The sequence below is a fragment of the Myotis brandtii genome, unplaced genomic scaffold (assembly GCF_000412655.1).
Source record: "Myotis brandtii unplaced genomic scaffold, ASM41265v1 scaffold10, whole genome shotgun sequence".
NCBI lineage: Eukaryota > Metazoa > Chordata > Mammalia > Chiroptera > Vespertilionidae > Myotis > Myotis brandtii.
The window spans coordinates 2,662,534-2,684,590 of record NW_005353325.1 but is presented as its reverse complement, the minus strand read 5'-3'; the positions used below and the strand labels follow the sequence as shown (position 1 = coordinate 2,684,590).

Below are 22,057 nucleotides of genomic sequence, written 5' to 3'. Positions count from 1 at the left end.
TATATATATATATTAAAAAGATTCCCAAGGTTGAGAACCACTGCTCTAGACCCATGCTACCCAGGCTTGGTCCTCCATGGGACTGTCTTCATGTAATCAGGGATGGGGAACCTTCTGTCTGCCAAGGGCCATCTGGATATTTATAACATCATTTGCGGACCATATAAAATTATCAGATTAAAAATTAGCCTGCTATATTTGGTCAGGCATTTAATTAACTCACCCCTAATGCCTTGGTAGAGCCAGACCAAATGATTTTGCGGGCCAGACGGGCCCCGCCCCTGATAAAGGAATGGTTGGGTTCCTGACAACAGTGACGGAGTGAAGGAGGCACAGGCCCTCCCAGGAGCCAGATTGTAGGCTCAGAGGCTGGCATTGCCCCCAACCTGCGGTGCAACTGTGCTCACAATACTCCCTCCCGCCCCCAGGCCCTCGCCCGCCCTTTAAAGCAGGACTCCTGACTGTATCTGCCTCCTGTCTCAGGAGGAGGAAAGCCACCTGGGCTGTAGTGAGTGTTTAATCAGGTTTGCTAGCTCTCACGAGAGCCTCGAGGCAGAATCACTGTCTCCTCATAAGGCCAACCCCGTCATGGTGGCCGTGAGATAAAAAAGAACTTGAAGTAGCTACCTCCTGGGGGCGGGGGAGTTTTTTTCCTACCTACTTGAATCACAGACTTCACATTTCTTATGTTGAATATTGACCATGAAAAATGTACAGCCTACTTAAAAGAGGAAAAACTATAATATTTTTTTTTTTTCGGTTTTTCTAATTAATTGGTACTACTTTTCAAAGACTATAAACCAGCTAATGATGGACTGCCCTGACAGCGCCTTTGTTGCCCTAATTCTTTTTGTATTACTGACGTTTCGTGGTACTGATTTTCGCTTAAGTCGGTGAACAGCGGTTCACAATGAAAACTACCGCTGCTTCCTGACACTCCGAGCGTGCGTGGCACCAAAGCCCCAGGGAAGAGCCTGCCCACAGACACTCAGACCAACTGAACACACAGATGCTGCTGCCAAAGTGTGCATGTGTCCGAGAGGAACACAGTTACTCAGAGCTCTTCCCCATCGTTAGTTTTGTTCAGCAAAGCTTAGCCTGCTGTGCTGATGGGGTAGCGCCTGCGATAGCAGCACCCGTTCGGATAGAGACTGAATGGAGCACAGGGCCATTTTAATATGTTATGATATAGAACATGTTTCATAAATAAGTTCCCTGTTTTCCTGTTTCCCCTTTTAGTTAAACAGTGATTCTGCTGCCGATGAAACCACACCAGACCATCCTGAGTTGCTCCAGTCTCAAGACTCCACGGGCAGCATCTCCACAGAAGAAGTGCTTCAAATCAGAGATGAGACCCCCAGTTTGGAGCCCTCTCTAGACAATGCTAACAGCCAGCTGCCTGAGGTGGGGAGAAGTGGGGGCTGGTGCATGGCCAATTTGGGCTCCTTTTAGCCTCTGGAACATCCCTCGCTTTCCTCTCAAAGAGAGTTTTCACCCGATAATGCTAAACATTTGATTTGTGTGCGGTATTTCTAACCTGGCGGGTTATTTTGACATAAAACAGTCCAATCAGATGATGAAAAACAGCCGGTGGATGAAGGAAATGACCTGCAGGTTAGAAATAGCCCCGAGTGTCCGTAATGAGCATCTGGGCTGCAGAACGTGATTCGGTTCCTGTGCAGCCGCTGCGGGGGCGGTGGGCACCTCGGTGGCGCTGCCTCCTCTACGGGCCGCTTTGCTTTCCCGTTTCCTTTCGCTGTGTGTGTGGGGTTCAGTAATCGGTGCTGGGATTGGGAGGGAACCTCAGGCCAGCTGTGTTAGCAGTTGTTTAAATGAAATCTTAAAAAAAAAAAAAAAAAAAGACTTTGGAACTACTAGTGCTGTGTTTTTTGGAAAGGCCTGTGAGAAGTAAGCCAGATTCCAAGCTAATGACTGACTGAAAATAAGTAAGTATTAGTTTTCTTAGTGTGTTTTTTTTTAAAGATTATTATACATACTTTCTTTAAAACAGTAATTATATAGCTCTGTTATATGTGTTTTCGTGCCTTGGTAACTATTAGGGAAAAACTCTATTTTTTCAGTGTTAAATTAATGTAGTCAGTAGATCTCATCATGTTAGTAAGTTGAATTCTCACGCTCTTATTAAACTGATAGTCTATTTTACATATTTAACAGCAAGCAGACATATTTTGAAATGAAGGCATTTGGGTGGCTTTTTAAAAATGCTCCTACTAGTCTAGCTGGAGTTTAGATCATTCAATTCAGCAGATGTTCATTGAGATTTTACCAGACGCCAGGCTTCCAGTGAGGTGCTGGGGAGATGAACCGGCACGTACCCTGCTCTCAGGGAGACAGAGGAGGTGAAAAAGGAGCATTTCCTTTCAGTCTGAGACACTCGGTGACACACGTGCTCAAGGCTTTGTGAAAACTCGAGGCTGGCCAGCTGTGCAGGGGGCGGTGGTGGTGAAGGACAGGCTTCGTGGCCGTCGGGACCTGCCAGGCAGAGGGACACCGTGTGGAGAGACACGGCCGTGTGAAATGAGTCGGTTCCAGTGACACCCGGAAGCGCAGTATTTCTGGAGAATACAGTGGAGGAGAGACGGTTAGGATCTAAGACGTGAAGGGTCCTGCGTGCCGTGCTAAAGATTGAGACTTTATCTTGAGAGGATAGGAAGTCATGCTGTCACGATTTGCCTGTGACAAGCACTGAAGCAGATGCCCAGGGGTTGAGCCCCTGCCATGTGCTGGGCACTGTTCCAGGCGCCCGGCTCAGAGCACTGTGTGGAAGAGACAGAGGCTCCTGGGTTTGGGAGCTCAATTCCAGTGGGGAGACATAATAAACAGTAAAACAAATAAAACATAAATCCTGTATCAGAAAGTGGTCGTCTTACTCATACTAAGAAAATCGAACGGCAGTGTGGTGTTGGTGAGGGAGAGGGTTGGATGGGGGCGTTCGAGGTGAAGCCGAAGGGACAAGGAGCCACCCCTTGACGATGTGAGGGGAGTGTTCCAGGTGCAGGGAGCAGCCGGGGACCTGGGGGAGTCGGGCTGGGCTCTCCTGGTCGCCATTAGAGACCACACAGCAGGTGACCATTGGAGGATTTTAAGCAGAAGGACATGGTCTGATTTATGTTTCTTGTTTAAATCTCAGCTTTTCTTACGGAAAAAGGAAAGTAGGTTCTTGTACCTGCCACAGGCAGCTTGTTGCATTCTAGGCACCTATCATCAGGGGAAGGCTAGGGTCTGCCTTGTGTTTTAGCAGAGTCTGCGTGGTAAGAGGTGTGGAGTGTGGAGTGTGGACTGGAGGAGGCTGAGATAAGGAGATAATGTTAGCAAGAGATGAAGAGGGCCTGAACTAAGACCAAGTGCCCGGGCGGGAGAAATGTTTACAACCGAGGACTGACAGGATTTGAGGTGCACCTTAAGTGGACGATATTTCTTTCAGCTGTTGGGAGGCTTGTTAAGTGAGCATTAACTACCAGTTCATAATCCCCTGTGTCTAGCTTGGATCATAACGTTAAAAGGTCAACAGACATTCTCATTAGAAACCATGGAAACAGCAGACTGATGCTAGAAATACCTTCTTCTTAAGAAAAGCAGTGTGGTTAATGATTATATGTTTTAATATTGTTTAACAAATAGGGCACTCTTAATTTTTGGTTATTAAACAGCTACAAGCATACTAAACTACCTCCCAGAAATAATTCATATATTTCCGTATAGTATGGTATATTGGAAATTGTGTTATTTCAGATGGGCATTCACTCATCCAATAATACTTAATGGGCTTACCTCCTAGGCACTATAAAGTTCCTGATGATACTTTATTTCCTTTCCTAAAGGAAAAACACTTTATTTTCTAGGGTTTTTTTTTTCCACAGTAGTGGGTTTCATTACTAGCATAAACTATGTGAACTGGTGGATAAGAACGAAGGAGATATTTTTAAACCATAGTATTTCATTTAGAAACAGTTCTATTGACATTACAACTATCACCCAAAAGAATGCTGTCCTCAAGAGAAATAATACAAGCTTGTATCTGTTGGGTATGTTGGCCTAATTTGGTTTTCCTTGCTGTGCCTAAAAATGTCAAATGACCCCAAAATGCCCCCTTTTTAAGAAAGTATGAAAGCCCCAAGATATTGAAATAAAACCATAACTCTATTACTTAAAGCATTTTCTTAAAATAAGGAATAGAATTAATTTTAATAGGTGAGCTATTTTACGAATGAAGAAAAAAAATCTATTCCTAGGAGTGTTTTTGAATTTTTCTCTTAGATTATGTTAATATCAGGAAGATAAAACAACAGGCAACGGTGTTTCATGTCATGACTATAACTTCTGGGCTGGAAGGGAACTCAGTTCTGAACTTGTGTTTATTAGAGAAACCTTCACAGAGGATTTCTTCCAGTGTTTATAATAGTTTGGAGACCAATTCATGGGTGACAGAAATTATTCCTTATAGGTATTGAATCTTTGAAGGTAACAAAGTATATTTGTGTTTGTCTAATAAGAAAATTTGATTCTCATAATCTACATATAGCCATGGAATCTATTCCATTAGCCCAAAAGCAGTGTCTTCATGAAATCTAGGTGCTAGAGAAAATTTCAGTGTATATTATGTAATATATATACAATTATAAAATGTATTATCCAAGAACAAATGACAACCAGACATAGGTATAAACTAATGAAAAATGAGGGCCTTAAACTAAGAAGTTTGGTGGATTATTTCAACCTAATATGTTTAAATTGATGTAGAAGGAAAAATTAACACCAATAAAAATCCTAGGAATGTCTCTAGCACTATCACATAAACTGTCTTTCCAAATAACTGATGCTTATTACTTAATGACCAAATCATCAAAAAAATTTTAGATGGAAAACTTTGTGTGGTGAATATAAGGTATTGGGATGACTAAGGAATACTTGTACTGTATTTTTTTTGAAGTATTATTCTGTGAAGACTCAATCCCTTCATGCACACCTTGTATTTTCTTGCCATATTTCTGTGCCTTTGACAACTTCTAATTCCTTTTCCCTGAAATACTACCAATCTTAGCTTGGGCTGTTATAACAAAATACCATAAACTGGGTAGCTTATCAACAACAGAAATATGTTTCTCACGGTTCCAGAGGCCAAGAAATCCAAGATCAAGGTGCCAGCCAATTCATGGTCTGGCGAGGGCCCTCTTCCTGGTAGCAGATGACTGTTTTCTTGCTATGTCTTCACGTGGAGGGAAAAAGAGCTGGCTAGCTCTCTGGCCTCTTTAAGGACCTGATCCCATTCAGGAGGACTCTACTCTCATGACCTAATCACCTCCCAAAGGCTCCACCTCCTAATACCATCCACGGGGGTGTAGGGTTCAAGATGTAAATTTTGGGAGGATAGATATTCATTCCACAGCTCAACCCGGTCTTGTTACAGCCCATCACATGTTTCCTCCAAAGAGAAGGCTCTCAATTGTTTCAACCAGATGGGATCTTTCCCTTTGAGTACCAGCAGTCCTTTGTCTATTGCTCATGATATTTACCTTACACGTACCATATTCATTTATCTCAGTGCACCCAGCCCAGAACCTGATCAGAATCCTTCTTTTATTACATAAATTTTACAGATGAATAAACCAAGGCCCAGGCTGGTCAAAAGTCAAGGGTTCTGACTTTCACTTACTTTTCATATTTTGGAAGAATATTCTATTTTTGTCCATGAAAACAAGATAAGAAACTAACGTAAAACTAAGTAGTAACTTGGGTCTAAGCAACAAAAGAAGCTGGTCTTTATTCTTAAAACTGTAAGGGACCAAATAGTGCTTATTTTCAAACTGATTAAACTAATATCCACACAAATTTGTATTATCATTTGCTTGGGGTTAGAAGAATGCAGTCATCCTGTTTGATAAATGAGCTTGTAATTCATTTACTTTTCAAAAACAAAAGTCTAAAATTTCCCAGTGGTTTCTGAACTGTAACTCAGTGATGTAATAAGGTTGTGTGGTCTTAACACCCGAAAGCAATTGTTACATCACAAGTATTCAGCTCATTTATGCCAGGAGGTCCATGAACCATCATTGTTTCCGTTTAATTCTCCTGGTTAGTCAAAACCTGTTCCTGATTCATGGGCAGCCCCACAGGGCCAGTGGGTTAACTATTTTGAATTATCCCCCTTCCTTATATCTGGAATTTACTGGATATAATGTTCTGGTATAATGAAAGAAATTATATTTTATGTGAGAGAGAATTTATAGTAATATAAACTTCTTATGTAGAATTAGAATATGTATGTGAGAAGATATTTTCCCAGAGAATATATTTCTAACTAAACACCTAAATCCTCTTAAGAGAACTCCTTGGTGTTTATATGTGGCAATAAGTGATAACATATTAATTTCATTTTTTTAAAACCTGGGACTATATCTAAAAAACAACTTTATATAGTCAGAATCTAAAAACTCCAAAAATGAAACTGTATGAATGAAGACAACTTAATAAAATAGTTGTATATTGATGGCAATAGTCGTTTATTTTATGTTGATAAATTGTCTGTTTTAACGTTATTAAAGTCCATAAAAATACTGTTTTCACAGGATACAAGTTCAGTATTAAAGGAGGAACAGGTTATTACAGCCTTTGGAGATGCGGGGGCATATGTAATTCAAGAACAGCAGGATTCTCTCGTGTGTCAAGGAATTCTTGATTTAGAGGAAACTGACATGCCAGAGCCTCTGGCCCCTGGGAGCTACCAAGAGTCCATCTGTGAGGACGATGTCACCTTAGCTCTGAAAGAACTAGATGAAAGATGTGAGGAGGAAGAAGCGGATTTTTCTGGACTGTCTAGGTGAGAAGAAGGCATCACAAACACTTTCATGAGATGATATCTTTGCTCCCACCCCCTCCCAAATATGACCCTCTATTCCAGTTTACTTTCATTTCTGTGTATGTTTCAGTCATACTATCTTCGTTTTTAAAGATAAAATGATTTACTGTGGTGGGTTTATTTTCTGTTAACATTCACTTAAAGAAAAACAAATGAGCATTTCTCAAGGCACAGTGAGTGTCATTATACATTTTTAGAAGCAGCAAATACCTATTTTGGCAGAATGCCTAATAGCAAGATGTTAAAATCAGTATTGGGCCATAGCCAGATCCAAGTATCAAAATCATGGAGTGAACGTCTATGATACCAGAATAAATCTGAAATGTATCTAAAAATGATTTTCCACTTTCATTATCCGTGGTCAGATTTTTCAAGTTTGACATATAATGAGCAGAAGTGATGATTTTTAGTCCTGTCAGACTCTGCCTTCTAAATGTGTCTCTAGTCTACAGTCTGACACTCCTTGATAGTCTTACACAGAAATATTTAGTAATCATCAAATGTCAGTTTTACTCTTGCAATAAAAATTATTCAGTTGTACCTCAATTGATAATAGAGTTTGAATATATATAACAGGTGAGGATAATTGTCACTCTTAGTATATCTAGAGTCTGACCTACATATGGACGTGGATATTCAGACATTAACAGCACCTTGTTGATGTTTTTTCTTTGGATATGACAGTAGCCTATACACTCGCTCACTCACCGATCATACTCAAGTTCAGGGATGCCAGAGGCGATGTAGGGGGAGATAGCCAGCTGTTCATCTTTCTAAAAGGCTGAAGTCAAATGGTTTACTGATACTGAAATGGAATAGAGCATCCCTACTAATTACAAAGGCACATCTACTCAAGCATACAGGATACATTTTGTTCAAATCAGTCACCCCAGTGACATTTTAAAAAGCTTTTTGAGGTGTAATTTAACTGTTCACTTCAAACATCTGCTTTGTTTTCATCTTTTCCCCCAACCTTTGCTCAGATCCTTCTCCTGTAATTTCTGCCTTGTAAGGTGGAACAGGCACCTGCAAGGCCTTGAGGAACCCGTTTCTTTATGGAGTGTCTGGCGCAAGCTCTGCATCCTCAAGACCCAGAGTTGCACACTTCATAGACTGTCCAACCCACATACATCTTTCTTTTTCTTTTCATCGTTCCATTTTTTGTTATCTGACTCTTGGGATTATAAATTCCTTACAGAAAATGGCTAGGTCGTATGTTTCTTTTGCATAAAATCTGCCACTGCCATACTGCTGAGCACGCAGTATGTGAAGTAGCTGAGCTGGCACTGCCTGTCAGGGCTTCTATTATCGGGATTGTGGACCCATAGTCCTGGACTCAGATTCTGGTTCTGTCATTTCCTACCCAACAACCTAAGCACATTATTTAACCTCCCTAAACTGTTTCTGCCCAGCTGGCGTGGCTCAAGTTGGTTGAGCGTCGTCCTGTGCACCAAAAGGTTGCCAGTTCTTTTCCCAGTTGGGGTACATATGGAAGCAACCAATTAATGTTTCTCTCTCACATAGATGTTTCCCTCTCTCTCTCTCTCTCTAAGCATGCCTTTGGGTGAGGATTAAAAATAATAAACAAGCAAACTTTTTTCCTCATCGAGAAAATGGAGATAATAGTGCCTAACCCTCACAGCGTTGCTGTGAAGAATGAACGAAACAGTCCATATAAAGTACCCGACACAGCCCTTGACACAAAGCACATGGCCAAAGCTTTTTTAATATCATCATCATCAATTTGGGCCTCCAAAATTGATCATTTAAAATGAAAAAAAATTTATTGAGGTAACGTAACATCGGTTAATAACATTATATACATTTCAGGTGTACAACACTGTAATTTGACATCTTGTATACGCCTGCATGTTTACACCAAAAGTCTACTTTTTTTCCATTACCGTATATTTGACCCCTTTACCCAATTCATCTGTCTTCACTCCCTTCCCCTCTGGTAACCACCATTCTGTTGTCTGTATGTATGAGTTTGTTTATGTAACATGAAAGCTTTCTAATCTGAATTATTCATAGTCATTACTGAAATTAGTCCATAGCGCTGGCATGTCATAGGACTTGGGTTGTTTTAAGGTTAGTCGAGTGAAATTAGATTTCTAATTCCAAAGAGGCTAAGTAGAAGGTGCTAACCAGAAATCTGCTTACTTGTGCTTATTCGTGCTTTCTTACAAAGTTTTGTTTGTTGTGCATTCATAAGAATAATGTATACTGGATGACTAAAAAGCATGCTGAGTAACTGAGTCTGTTCTTCTAAGAGAGCATTGTGATTCCTGTGATCTGTGTTAACAGTCAAGATGAGGAAGAGGAAGATGGTTTTCCAGAAGTGCAGGCGTCGCCTCTGCCGTCACCATTCCTGTCTGCCATAATCGCCGCCTTCCAGCCGGTGGCCTGCGAGGACGAAGAGGAAGCCTGGCGCTGCCACGTCAACCAGATGCTGTCTGACTCCGATGGGTCCTGCGCCGTGTTTACTTTCCATGTGTTCTCCAGGCTGTTTCAGGTCAGGGAGGTTTAAGCTTTCTGAATTCACATCATTGTTACCTGATAAAGTTACAGTGTTTTGGTCTAAAATCAGTATCTCAAATTTTAATACTGCCACTGATTTCCTTTAAAATTTTTTTCCCCCTAAGATAGTGATACTACTAAATTCACACTGTGACATTGTACTGCTGCTGGTACTATATACAGTGACTACTCTAGGTAGCTCCCTTGCAGCAGTTAGAATAAAACTTCAAAACAACTGATAAATTTCCTATAGTGTACCAGGTACCATCGGGGATACCAAAGAAATATAAAGCACTAGAGGCCCGGTGTATGAAATTCGTGCACTGAGCGGGGGCGTCCCTAGCCCAGCCTCTCAGCCTAGCCTGCACCCTCTCACAGACCGGGACCCCTCGCTCCTTACCACCCAGCTCTCTGCTCAGCGCTGCCACAGAGGCAGGAGAGGCTCCCGCCGCTGCGCTCACCAGCCGTAAGCCCGGCTTCTGGCTGAGCGGTGCTCCCCCTATGGGAGCGCACTGACCACCAGGGGCAGCTCCTGAGTTGGTCTGTTCCCTGGTGGTCAATGCGCATCATGGTGATCGGTCATTCTGGTTGTTCTGTCTTAATGGTCGCTTAAGCTTTTATTATATAGACTAGAGGCCCGGTGCACAAAATTTGTGCCCGGGTAGGGTCCCTAGGCCTGGCCAGCAATCAGGCCCAATCTGTGGAGCGACCGGTGGGGCGATTGGGTGGCCCCCACTGGCACCTGCCGCCGCCTCCAGTCACCTCCCTCTGCGGGGTGACCAGCAGGGCAGTCAGGGGGCCCCCGCTGGCACCTGCCGCCGCCTCCAGTCACCTCCCTCTGCGGGGTGACCAGCAGGGCAGTCAGGGGGCCCCCGCTGGCACCTGCCGCCGCCTCCAGTCACCTCCCTCTGCGGGGTGACCAGCAGGGCAGTCAGGGGGCCCCCGCTGGCACCTGCCGCCGCCTCCAGTCACCTCCCTCTGCGGGGTGACCAGCAGGGCAGTCAGGGGGCCCCCGCTGGCACCTGCCGCCGCCTCCAGTCACCTCCCTCTGCGGGGTGACCAGCAGGGCAGTCAGGGGGCCCCCGCTGGCACCTGCCGCCGCCTCCAGTCACCTCCCTCTGCGGGGTGACCAGCAGGGCAGTCAGGGGGCCCCCGCTGGCACCTGCCGCCGCCTCCAGTCACCTCCCTCTGCGGGGTGACCAGCAGGGCAGTCAGGGGGCCCCCGCTGGCACCTGCCGCCGCCTCCAGTCACCTCCCTCTGCGGGGTGACCAGCAGGGCAGTCAGGGGGCCCCCGCTGGCACCTGCCGCCGCCTCCAGTCACCTCCCTCTGCGGGGTGACCAGCAGGGCAGTCAGGGGGCCCCCGCTGGCACCTGCCGCCGCCTCCAGTCACCTCCCTCTGCGGGGTGACCAGCAGGGCAGTCAGGGGGCCCCCGCTGGCACCTGCCGCCGCCTCCAGTCACCTCCCTCTGCGGGGTGACCAGCAGGGCAGTCAGGGGGCCCCCGCTGGCACCTGCCGCCGCCTCCAGTCACCTCCCTCTGCGGGGTGACCAGCAGGGCAGTCAGGGGGCCCCCGCTGGCACCTGCCGCCGCCTCCAGTCACCTCCCTCTGCGGGGTGACCAGCAGGGCAGTCAGGGGGCCCCCGCTGGCACCTGCCGCCGCCTCCAGTCACCTCCCTCTGCGGGGTGACCAGCAGGGCAGTCAGGGGGCCCCCGCTGGCACCTGCCGCCGCCTCCAGTCACCTCCCTCTGCGGGGTGACCAGCAGGGCAGTCAGGGGGCCCCCGCTGGCACCTGCCGCCGCCTCCAGTCACCTCCCTCTGCGGGGTGACCAGCAGGGCAGTCAGGGGGCCCCCGCTGGCACCTGCCGCCGCCTCCAGTCACCTCCCTCTGCGGGGTGACCAGCAGGGCAGTCAGGGGGCCCCCGCTGGCACCTGCCGCCGCCTCCAGTCACCTCCCTCTGCGGGGTGACCAGCAGGGCAGTCAGGGGGCCCCCGCTGGCACCTGCCGCCGCCTCCAGTCACCTCCCTCTGCGGGGTGACCAGCAGGGCAGTCAGGGGGCCCCCGCTGGCACCTGCCGCCGCCTCCAGTCACCTCCCTCTGCGGGGTGACCAGCAGGGCAGTCAGGGGGCCCCCGCTGGCACCTGCCGCCGCTTGCTCCAGCTCCGTGGCTGCCAGCCGCCATCTTGGTTGGGTTAATTTGCATATAGTCGCTCTGATTGGCTGGTGGGCATGGCTTAAGGCATAGTGAAGATATGGTCAATTTGCATGTTTGTCTTTTATTAGATTAGATGGTCCCTGCCTTCAAGGAGCTTACAGTCAGTATCCTAAAACAGTTTAAATGCTAAATTAATTAGTATTTTCATTACTGTGTGGGGACCTTAAAAAATTTAACCCTTTGAGTGCCAACCAATATCCTAGGAACTATGCTAAAATTGCCAAGGCATTTTTGCTGATTTTACAGCAGTTTAGGAAAAAAATTATGAATCGCAAGTAAATGAAGTTACATATTCAAAAACTTAAGGAAACCTTTACTACATTTGTTTTCTGCGCTTAGGTGCCATCTGTCAATAAAGAGTGAACTACTAGCATCTAATAGTGACACTGCAGGAGGAGCGCGATAGCGCTCCCAGCACTTTTGGCAAAAGACAGGAGGAGCGCAATCGCGCTCCCTGGCACTCTAGGGGTTAACTAAGATTGCTTCTAATCCTAAAAATAATAATAATACAATAATGGGTCAACATTTATTGAGTACTCACTACATGCTAGGCACCTTGCTAATTCTCTACATCAAGTATTTCATTCTTACAACAGACCTATGGAATGTAAATATTTTTAGCATTCCGTAGCTAGGGAAACTAAGGCACAGAGCAGTGCCACCATTGAAGTCACTGTTCTCTGAACTACCTACCACGCTTCCTCCCTCGCTGAGCCAGTTTTGCTCATCTTGGAAGAACCTGCCAAATACATTTACTGTTGAAGCTTTCCCAACCATTCCAACCTCAGCCTCTCCCTCCTGGAAGTTCCTCGGTGCTCACTAACGGGACCACGGACTTAATTCTGTACTTTTGCATTGCTACTTGATTTTCTGCTTATGTTCTTTTCTTTCCTTTGTCATTCTGAGTTTCTTGATGCCTGCAATTGTGGCTTAGGCCTTTTTAAAAAAATATTCATAATGATACCTAAGAGTGCTACATAGCCACATGTAGGTACACAGCGTCTGTATAATTATTAGACTAAGAGTAATATAGTCTAGTTCACTGAGTGCTCGCTATGGCTCAGACATTATCTGATTATTTTATGTGGATAACGATACTTGAGTGTTGAGAAGACGTTACTCTTAATGCATTTTTCTGACTTTGATCATTAATGTCAGATAGCAGCCCATAGCCAAGGATAGTAAAGTACATTTACAAAAAATTTTTTTCAGGTAGAATAAACTTTAGAAGCATGATTCCTCAGATATGTGAGGACTTTATTTCCAAGGGTGTGTAGCATGTACTTCTAATACCTCTCCCCATAAAAAATATCTCCGGAATGGGGGAGTGCATTGGCACATGTCACTAGTTTTCTTTTTTCAGTAAAACTGTTTCATTAATATTTGATCATTTTTAGAAGCTTTTCCTATAGTGGTGCCTCAAAACATGGATTTACAGATCAGTTATTAGAATTCTCTATGTTGCTACAGTAATTTCAAAAGAAAACATTGCCCTAATTAATAAATTATGCTTCTTTACTTAAAGATGAAAAGAGGCCTTCTTAGGAAATATTAAACTTTTTCATATGCTTTTCTCCATAGACAATTCAAAGGAAGTTTGGAGACATAACGAACGAGGCAGTCAGCTTTCTTGGTGAGAGTCTGCAACGTATTGGCACCAAATTTAAAAGTTCTTTGGAAGTGATGATGATGTGTTCAGAATGCCCAACAGTCTTTGTGGATGCTGAAACAGTAAGTTTTTACATGAGGGCTCATGAAAAAGACTACATTTGAATGGTATCATTCAATAAATAGGCTAATTCAGAATTTTGAAGTGTAAAAGTCCATATTTTCCAACTTGCTTATAAATACATAGCAAAATACAATTCCAGTGTATTAGATGCAGTGACCTGTGGCTGTTTCTGATTCTGACCCCTCCCTGCCCGCACCCTCCAGAGTCCCAGATGAGGAAGCTAACAAGTCATGCTGTAGAGATGTCCACTTTTTTCATGATTCCTGAATAAAAGCGGGGAGGGGATGGTTAGACCTCCCCCGTTAAGAACAGGGTTCCTTGGTCTTCCCACCCTGTTTCCCAGCATATTTGGACATGATGCATTAAGATGTTTAAGGAAACTAAGGTTTAAGAAGCTCCAGAGGTGTTGCTTTCAAGGCAAATACTGGTCTGACATGCCATTCTTGCCCGAGCCAGCGTTTGACAGCGTTCGAAGGCCTGCTAGTCCTGCTGACATCCTGGGAATCCCACTGATGCTTCCTCAGTTCTGGTGAAAGGTCAGCCCTGAGGATGGGGCCGAGTGCAGGAAGGGAACTGGCACCACATTGGGCCACAGACCAGCCAACAGACATTCCATGACCCAGAAGTTGCCGGTCTCGTTACCATGACCAGAAATGGTAACCTGAATCAATGTTTTTGATTTGACAGCTGGTGTCGTGTGATTTGCTAGAAACACTCAAGTTCAGTGTCTTGGAGTTGCAAGAACACCTGGATACGTACAATGCCAAGAGAGAAGCAGCTGAGCAGGTCAGTCCCTTTTTACTGTGTGAAAAGAATAGTTTGCTTTTTTCCACCCCTCCAATTTCTTGTATTTATTTTTTAAATTAAAATGATTGTTAATAAGATTATATAGGTTTCAAGGGTACATTTCCATGATACATGACCTGTATATTGCACTGTGTGCCCACCACCCAAAGACAAATGTCTTTCATCACCTTATATTTGGCCCCCGTTACCCTATACCAGTGATGGCGAACCTTTTGAGCTCGGTGTGTCAGCATTTTGAAAAACCCTAACTTAACTCTGGTGCCATGTCACATATAGAAATTTTTTGATATTTGCAACCATAGTAAAACAAAGATTTATATTTTTGATATTTATTTTATGTATTTAAATGCCATTTAACAAAGAAAAATCAACCAAAAAAATGAGTTCGCGTGTCACCTCTGACATGCGTGTCATAGGTTCGCCATCACTGCCCTATACTATCCCCCAGCACCCTTCCCTCTGGTAACCACCACACTGTTGTCTGTGTCTGTAAGTTTCAGTTTTCTATTCCACATATGAGTGAAATCATTTGATTCTCAGCTTTTTCTGATTGACTTATATCACTTAGCATAGTATTCTCAAGGTCCATCCATGTTGTCACAAATGGCAGTATTTCATCTTTTCCTATGCTGAGTAGTATTCCATAGTATAGATGTACCACACCTCTATCCAGTCCTCCATCACAGGACACTTTGGTTGTTTCCGTGCCTTGGCCACTGTGAGTAATGCTGCAGTGAACATAGGGGTGCATATATCTTTGTGAATAAATGTCTTCAAATTTTTCAGGTAGATGCCTAGGAGAGAGATTGCTGGGTCATATGGTAATTCTATTTTTTTGAGGAATCTCCATGCTGTTTTCTGTAGTGGCTCTACCAGTTTCCATTCCCACCAGTAGTGAATGAGGGTTCCTTTTTCTCCAGAACCTCTCCAACACTTGTTATTACCTGTCTTGTTGATAACAGCCATTCTAACAGGTGTGAGGTGGTGTTTCAATATAGTTTTGATTTGCATTTCCCTGGTAGCTCGTGAAGCTGAGCATCTTTTCATATATCTGTTGGCCATTTGTATGTCTTCTTGAGAGAAGTCAATGGGACTATATCAAACTAAAAAGCTTCTGTACAGCAAAAAACCACCAACAGAATGAAAAGGCAACCAATCAAATGGGGGAAGATATTTGCAAACAACAGCTCCAACACGGGGTTAATATCCAAAATACTATTTATAAATAATTCATACAACTTGGCACCAAGCAAACGAGCAATCCAGGTAAAAAAAAAAAAATGGGCGGAGGACCTGAAGAGCAGTTTGCTTCCGACACTAGAAGTGTTTACCGGCCGCTGAATAGCTGAGAGAGGACCTCTGAGCACTTGCCTCGGGGTTTTCCTGAGCATCTGAGGCCTCTGGGCTCTCTGTCCAGTGCGTGCCTGTCTGGCTTTCCGAGGTTAGCCCTCTGAGAGCACAGTGGGAAATCTGAGCTTTATAAAAAGCTTCCGTGTGGAGACCACATGGCAAGTGGAGAGATAAAAGTCTTTCTCTGAGGATACATTATGATGTGGTCGAAAGAATCTGCCACCTGTGACCAGGCTGTGAGCGTTTTCCTGTGACGTGTGTGCGTGGGCGGGCAAAGGCAGAGACGAGCGTGTGGTAGATTATAGGTAGCACCTGCAAAGAGGTATTTCTTCATCTCCAGTCTGGCAAAGCACAGCATTTCTCTTCCCAGGGAGTAAGCGCTTTCAATTAGCAGGGGCAGAGAAAACCGAAAAGAAAAAAAGAAATGCTTTTCCTTTTCACACAAACTGTATACAGTAGACATTTTTTAATAGAGTAGATGGGTCTTAAGTATCCATCACAGGTAAAGGCCTATGAAAAATGAAGTATAAAACCTGTCTCTTATTCCTTTAATAGTCCACATAAGAATACAAGGCACAAGTACAGTATGTGAATAATTAGGGACAAAAGTAAAATGTCACTTAAGGTATAACTATAAATAAAAGTACTGGCAATGAAAGACTTCCCAAAATTGAAAGGTCACTTGGGCTGATAGGACACTTCATGGAATGAGATAGGACCCTAGGCCTTGACAGATGGTAATTTTAGATTAGGGGATTATTTTAGGGAGAGAAGATGGTATGAGAAAATACTTGTATTAGGGCTTTCCGCCCTTATAAGGAAAAGGGATCTTATATGTGGACTGAAAGAATGTTGACAGATTGGAAGAATTTTCAACATCAGGAAAGAAATGGGCAAGATCTGGTCATCTTACAAATAGTAATGCTCTGTACATTCTCAGACATGTCTTTTGGGTACATATGTTCTCTTACCAGTTGAGTATCCAGGAGTGGAATTGCTGGGTCATGGTATATACGTATGTTCTACTTTAGTAGATTCTGCCAAGCACTTTTCTAAAAGAGATGGTATCAATTCACAGCCCCTTCAGCAGTGTGTTGCTTCTTATCTTTGTCACCACTTGGTATTGGCAACTTAAAAAAATTTACTCATTGTGGTAGGTGTGTGGTAGCATATTTGACATTATTTTGCATTTCCCCTGATGAATGTTGCAACATTTTATATAATCTTCGTTTAGATGCTTTGTGAATTGTGCCTTTTCAAGTACCTTGTCCATTTTTGAAAATGGGTTACTTGTGGTTTTCTGATTGATTTGTAGTTGTTTTAAACCCACGCCTTTTATTGGATGGATGGATTACAAATTTTTCCCCTGTGGCTAGCATTTTCAGTATCGTGATGGCATCGTTCAGTGAACAGAAGTTTTCGGTTTTAATTAATCCCACATTATCAGTCTTTTCCATTACGGTTAGTGCCTTCTGTTTCTTCAGGGACGTAGCTTATCCTGGAAGCTGCAGTAAATTGTTACAGTGGTGACCCCGGTGCCTGCCCCTCTGTCCACACCCCTTTGCTGTTCTTCCGTCAGGAGATGGAGTCCGTTCCCCCGCCTCCAAGTGGAATGGCCTGTGACTGTTCTGACCAAAGTTAGACACGTTGCTGTGCGGCTTCGGAGACTAACACGTCAGTGGTCTTTTGCAGTTTCTGCTTTTGCCATCGTGCTGGTCAGAGTATAAATTGGGAGGAATTCTGAAAAACTATTTGGGCTCTAGTCTACCAATGCAGTTAGTGAGACCTATTAGAAATCTCAAATGGGGCAGTACTGGCATAAGAATAAATAGACCAGCCCTGGCCAGTTTGGCTCAGTGGATAGAGCGTCAGCCTGTGGACTGAAGGGTCCCAGGTTCGATTCCGGCCAAGGGCACATGACCAGGTTGCAGGCTCAATCCCCAGTGGGAGGCGTGCAATTATCCTGAATCCATTAAATATTTGTATGGGGGCGGAATGAACTTTGGTTCTTCTCTTCCTTCCTCTCTGAAATTAATAAATATATTTAAAAAAAAGAATAAGTAGACCAGTGGAATGTAATAGAGAATCCAATAACAGACCCGCATATATAGTCATATAACTCACAGCAAAGGTGCTATTGCCACGCATTGGGGAAAGAATGTTCAAGAAGTTATCCTGAATCCATTAAATATTTGCATGGGGCGGAATGAACTTTGGTTCTTTTCTGAACTACCATCTCCCTGTTTCTTGTCCCACCTACTCGTTGTTACCTTTTTTCCTCCTTTCTGGTCTTTTCTATCAACCACATATTTTTTACTATTCAGTTTCCCCTCTAGTAGTTTCTCAGTTATACATCCCTTTATTGTTCCTGCGTTTCTCCAGGATCGTGGGTGAGTGAGCGAGCGCCTTAGGTGTTTATCAGGGCCTGTCGTCTAGACAAGCACTGGACAATTTGTCTTCCCAGAACCACGAGACCAGAAATCTCCGCTTACCTTTTTAGACTCCCAGATGCTGCTGCTTGGTTTCTAAGCCTCTCCGCCTGCACGTGACAAATGTAGGAACAGCGAGTGTCCCTCAGGGGAAATGACATGCTGACTGCTAAGGTCCCTCCTCTGCAGTTACTTCTTCTCCAGGATCCTCAGACCTCCCAGTGCAGTGAAACTGTAGGCCGCCACTTTCTCTCCCACCTCTGTGCCTAGGGACATGCATAAGAACGTGTCCTTGAGTAAACACCGGGATCAATGTAGGACCCCCTTCTGTGCTTTTCTCATACTCCCTAGATCCTGGTAATGGTATGCGGCTTCTATAGATTTCCGTGGAGGACTGGCCTTACACAAGCTCCTCCATCATGCCCAGAAGCCAAACCTCTCAGGTTAAGTTTTAATCTTCACTTGAGTAAAGAAAACATTGTGACAGGAAGACTGATTAGATGTGAACTAGAGCAGCAGTCACCAACCGGTGGTCTGTGGACCACTGGTGGTCCGTGAGGTCCGAAAGGTTGGCGACCTCTGAACTAGAGGGTATTCTATACACAGACAATCTACTGTGTCTGTGTACTCTGGTTGGAAAGGTGTGGACCTGTACTTTTCAGGACGTTATACAGCCCATGGGACTATATGGGGTTGGGGTTTGTCTTTTAATAGAATAAAATCAGAAATAATTGTGTTCAATAATGCCCCCAAATGCCATATCACTCGACATATAGTATAAAAAATATTCAGGAAAGCCCTAGCCGGTTTGGCTCAGTGGATAGAGCATCGGCCTGTGGACTGAAGGATCCCGAATTTGATTCCAAACTGCGAATTTGATTCCAAACTGCGGGCTCTATCCCCAGTAGGGGGCGTGCAGGAGGCAGCCGATCATTGATTCTCTCTCATCATTGATTGTCCCTCTCCCTTCCTCTCTGAAATCAATTTAAAAAAAAAAATATTCAGTAAAAATAGGCCATTAAATAATCTATTGAAATTTTTCCAAATGTATTGGTTTACTTGGACAAATTGGACTGGATTAGTGATGGTGATTAAGAGTATAAGCTTTTTCACATCGTGTGTGGATAAAGAGTCATGTACCATCACGACTGAATTTTGCTGATATGCAGAAATCTCCTGGACGCTTTGACAGTGGCTGCCAGCAGCTCTGTCTCACCAGGAAAGCTTAACATGTTTTCGTTTTGAGCTGTCAAGCAAAGGGCCTGAGGCCAGTGCAGTCTGAGGGACCGGGATAAAAGGGACAGGAGGTCAGAGATTGTTTTGAAATAACTGAGATATCTCATTGTAATTCTTTGCATGAAGAATGTTAAGCTACAATTGAGAATTTTAAATGTCTAGTACTGAAATATCTTCAAAGGGCAGACTTAACATAGCTGGTAATTTTTCCCAAAGTCCTAGTAAAAAATGTCCCTATGATTTCTTATTAAATGACTTTTATTTGTATTATAAAATACACCAAATGAAAAAAAACACTAAGATTTTAAAAACGAATATTAATACTATCAAACTGTCAAAACCTAGGAGCCTAACTTAAAGGCTTTTCGTGATCTTCCCTATTAAATCACATGCGATTTTATTTTTATTTGACCTTAAATAAATAGCCAACTTTAGGAATGACATTTGGCTCCTATACCCAATATTCTTTGGAAATAACTTATCATTCATTACTGTCCAAAAGAGTAAGAAAAAAGATATAAAAATAAGATTTAAAATGGATTTGGGTTTCTGTTTCACTAATTAAAACTAAAACTGACAACCACCAGCCTTCCGAGATTTACACTTCTGGTCAGCAAAAGGACCTGGTTAATTCTAAGTTGTCAATACTTATTAAGTTGGCCGGAGGGGAATCACATCTCTCATTTCCCATCTCACATCAGGCCAGGGTCAGGCAGAGACTGTGAGGCTGTTCTGCACTGAAGTGGAGCACCGCCTCCCCGACGAGAGGGCCCTATTTGCATTTCTGTTGATAAGGGCCCGGAAGTGTGTGCATCTAGTTACACTGACGGTGTCATCCTGCTTGGTTTGTTGCGTATACACCGTGAGACAGTTAACTTTTAAATTTGCTGTTCTATACAACAGCCTGTTGTTATATTACCAATGCCACTGCACAAGTACCACATCACAGTTCACTGTCACTTCTTTCTCTAGTGGTTAGACAATTGCAAGAGGACATTTGGCGCCAAAGAAGACATTTATAGGATCAACACAGATGCACAAGTAAGTTTCCTAGTCTTCGTTTTGCTGTATTTCTGTACCGGGTAAAACTGTGTGCATGCTCTAATGTCCTTATGTGATAGTCCTAGAAAAAAGAATACGTGTAACATTTTTCATTTTTGCTATCGGAGCAATCTTTGTAAAAGTTAGGTTCAATGAAATACTGGCTTAGTAATGAAAAAAATTCACTTCAATCAAAGTGAATGACCAGCTTATGACTGAAGCTTAATAACATTCAGTAGATAGGCTTGATGGCTATCTGGACAGTCCAAGTCACTTTTAGCTGCATCTGCCTCTTTCAAGAAATGTCTGTTCTTCATTGGTATTCTGCAGATAAATGGTCTGGTCAGGAATGCAAACCCAAAAATAAGGTTATATACATTCATATTAACCTTTCTAAACATGAAATTCTGATTGGATAAACTGTAATGTTTTTTACTAGTGTAAAATTCAATGAAATAAAATAGTATTTTCTTAAAGAAAAGTATACATATACAACACATACATCATATTAAGTGAGGATAAATTAAGACTTACAAATTATTCTAGTAAGAGTACAACTTCATATGGGGAAGATACATTCATCAGTGACCTTTGCATTTGACATCAGAATTCTAATCTTTTTCAACATCAGTTATATTGTTATAGAGTTCTAGTCACTGTAAAAGTTATGGTACCATTATAAAGAAAATTTGAAGTTTTTTAAAAAACTGAAATGCTGAGGAAATAATGGCATACTCTTAATACATGTTAACTATTTGCCAGGCACTGTACTAAGTATTTCACATTCATTATCTCTATCTTAACAACTCTGTCTAGTAGATGCTATAATTATCCCCATTTTGCAGTTGAGGAAATTGAGGTTCAAAGAAGCTAACTTATCTAAAATCAGTAAGTAGCCCTAACTGGTTTGGCTCAGTGGATAGAGCGTCAGCCTGCGGACTGAGTGTTCCCAGGTTCGATTCCGGCCAAGGGCATGTACCTTGGTTGCGGGCACATCCCCAGTGGGAGTTGTGCAAGAGGCAGCTGATCGATGTTTCTCTCTCATCAATGTTTCTAACTCTCTATCCCCTCTCCCTTCCTCTCTGTAAAAAATCAATAAAATATATAAAAATAAAAATAAATTTAAAAATCAGTAAATAAATAAGTAGAATTAAAATTCAAACCTAGGCAGTCCTGCACTGTTACAAAGAAATTGTCAAATCGTGCGTGTAAAATAAGGAATTTACCCTGGATTAGAGTTAGATCCTTTGGTTCTAGTTCTGACTAAATATACAGTGTTAGCATATTTAGTATAATTTATGGTAATTCAGAGCTATAGAATCAATTACGATTATGTTATTTCCTACAATTATGATCATAAACATTATCAGTGATTTCTTCTCCATTACATCCCATAGTAGAGGCTATGGATATATGCACATAGAGTTAGCTCTGTTTTTTTTATTTATGCTAAGAGAAGAGGGAAACGGTATTTAAAACTCAAATAATTATTAATTCCCATATAAAACCTTAGAAATTTAGATATGCTAATAAGTTTGACACTGGATTGTGCTCAACTAATGTTCACAGAATGGCTGCCTAAGTAATTTATGGTAAGCAGTAGGGAGCTAAAAGTTCACCTTTGCTTAGCAAATCCTTTCTAAATTGAAAGGAATAAATGTTATATAAGTAGTTCTTCAGCGGAAACTACTTAGAAAAGGCAGGCTTCAAAGGGGACTTCTAGAAGCAGTATTTACATTATGGCACTTGCTGTTTTAAATAGAAAACATTTTTCTTCGTTAATGAGTAGGTCTGAGTTGCTGTAGGTGTTTTAATGTAATAGTTTTTAAGTATGTATTTTACATACATT

At 43.0% G+C, this 22,057-nt stretch overlaps 1 protein-coding gene across 14 annotated transcripts in view; it reads left to right on the top strand.

Moving 5' to 3' along the window:
• FRYL (FRY-like) overlaps window positions 1–22,057 on the top strand; it is a 238,460-nt gene that overhangs the window by 210,679 nt on the left and 5,724 nt on the right. For 13 of the 14 annotated variants that reach the window (XM_014534411.1, XM_014534429.1, XM_014534396.1 and 10 more), the window contains 6 exons: window positions 1,240–1,404; window positions 6,588–6,838; window positions 9,185–9,392; window positions 13,195–13,344; window positions 14,033–14,131; window positions 20,140–20,208. In XM_014534411.1, coding sequence (XP_014389897.1) covers window positions 1,240–1,404; window positions 6,588–6,838; window positions 9,185–9,392; window positions 13,195–13,344; window positions 14,033–14,131; window positions 20,140–20,208 — 942 coding nt within the window. Of the gene's footprint in view, window positions 1–1,239; window positions 1,405–6,587; window positions 6,839–9,184; window positions 9,393–13,194; window positions 13,345–14,032; window positions 14,132–16,075; window positions 16,091–20,139; window positions 20,209–22,057 lie in introns of all 14 variants that reach the window. The other variant, XM_014534425.1, reaches the window with a different exon arrangement.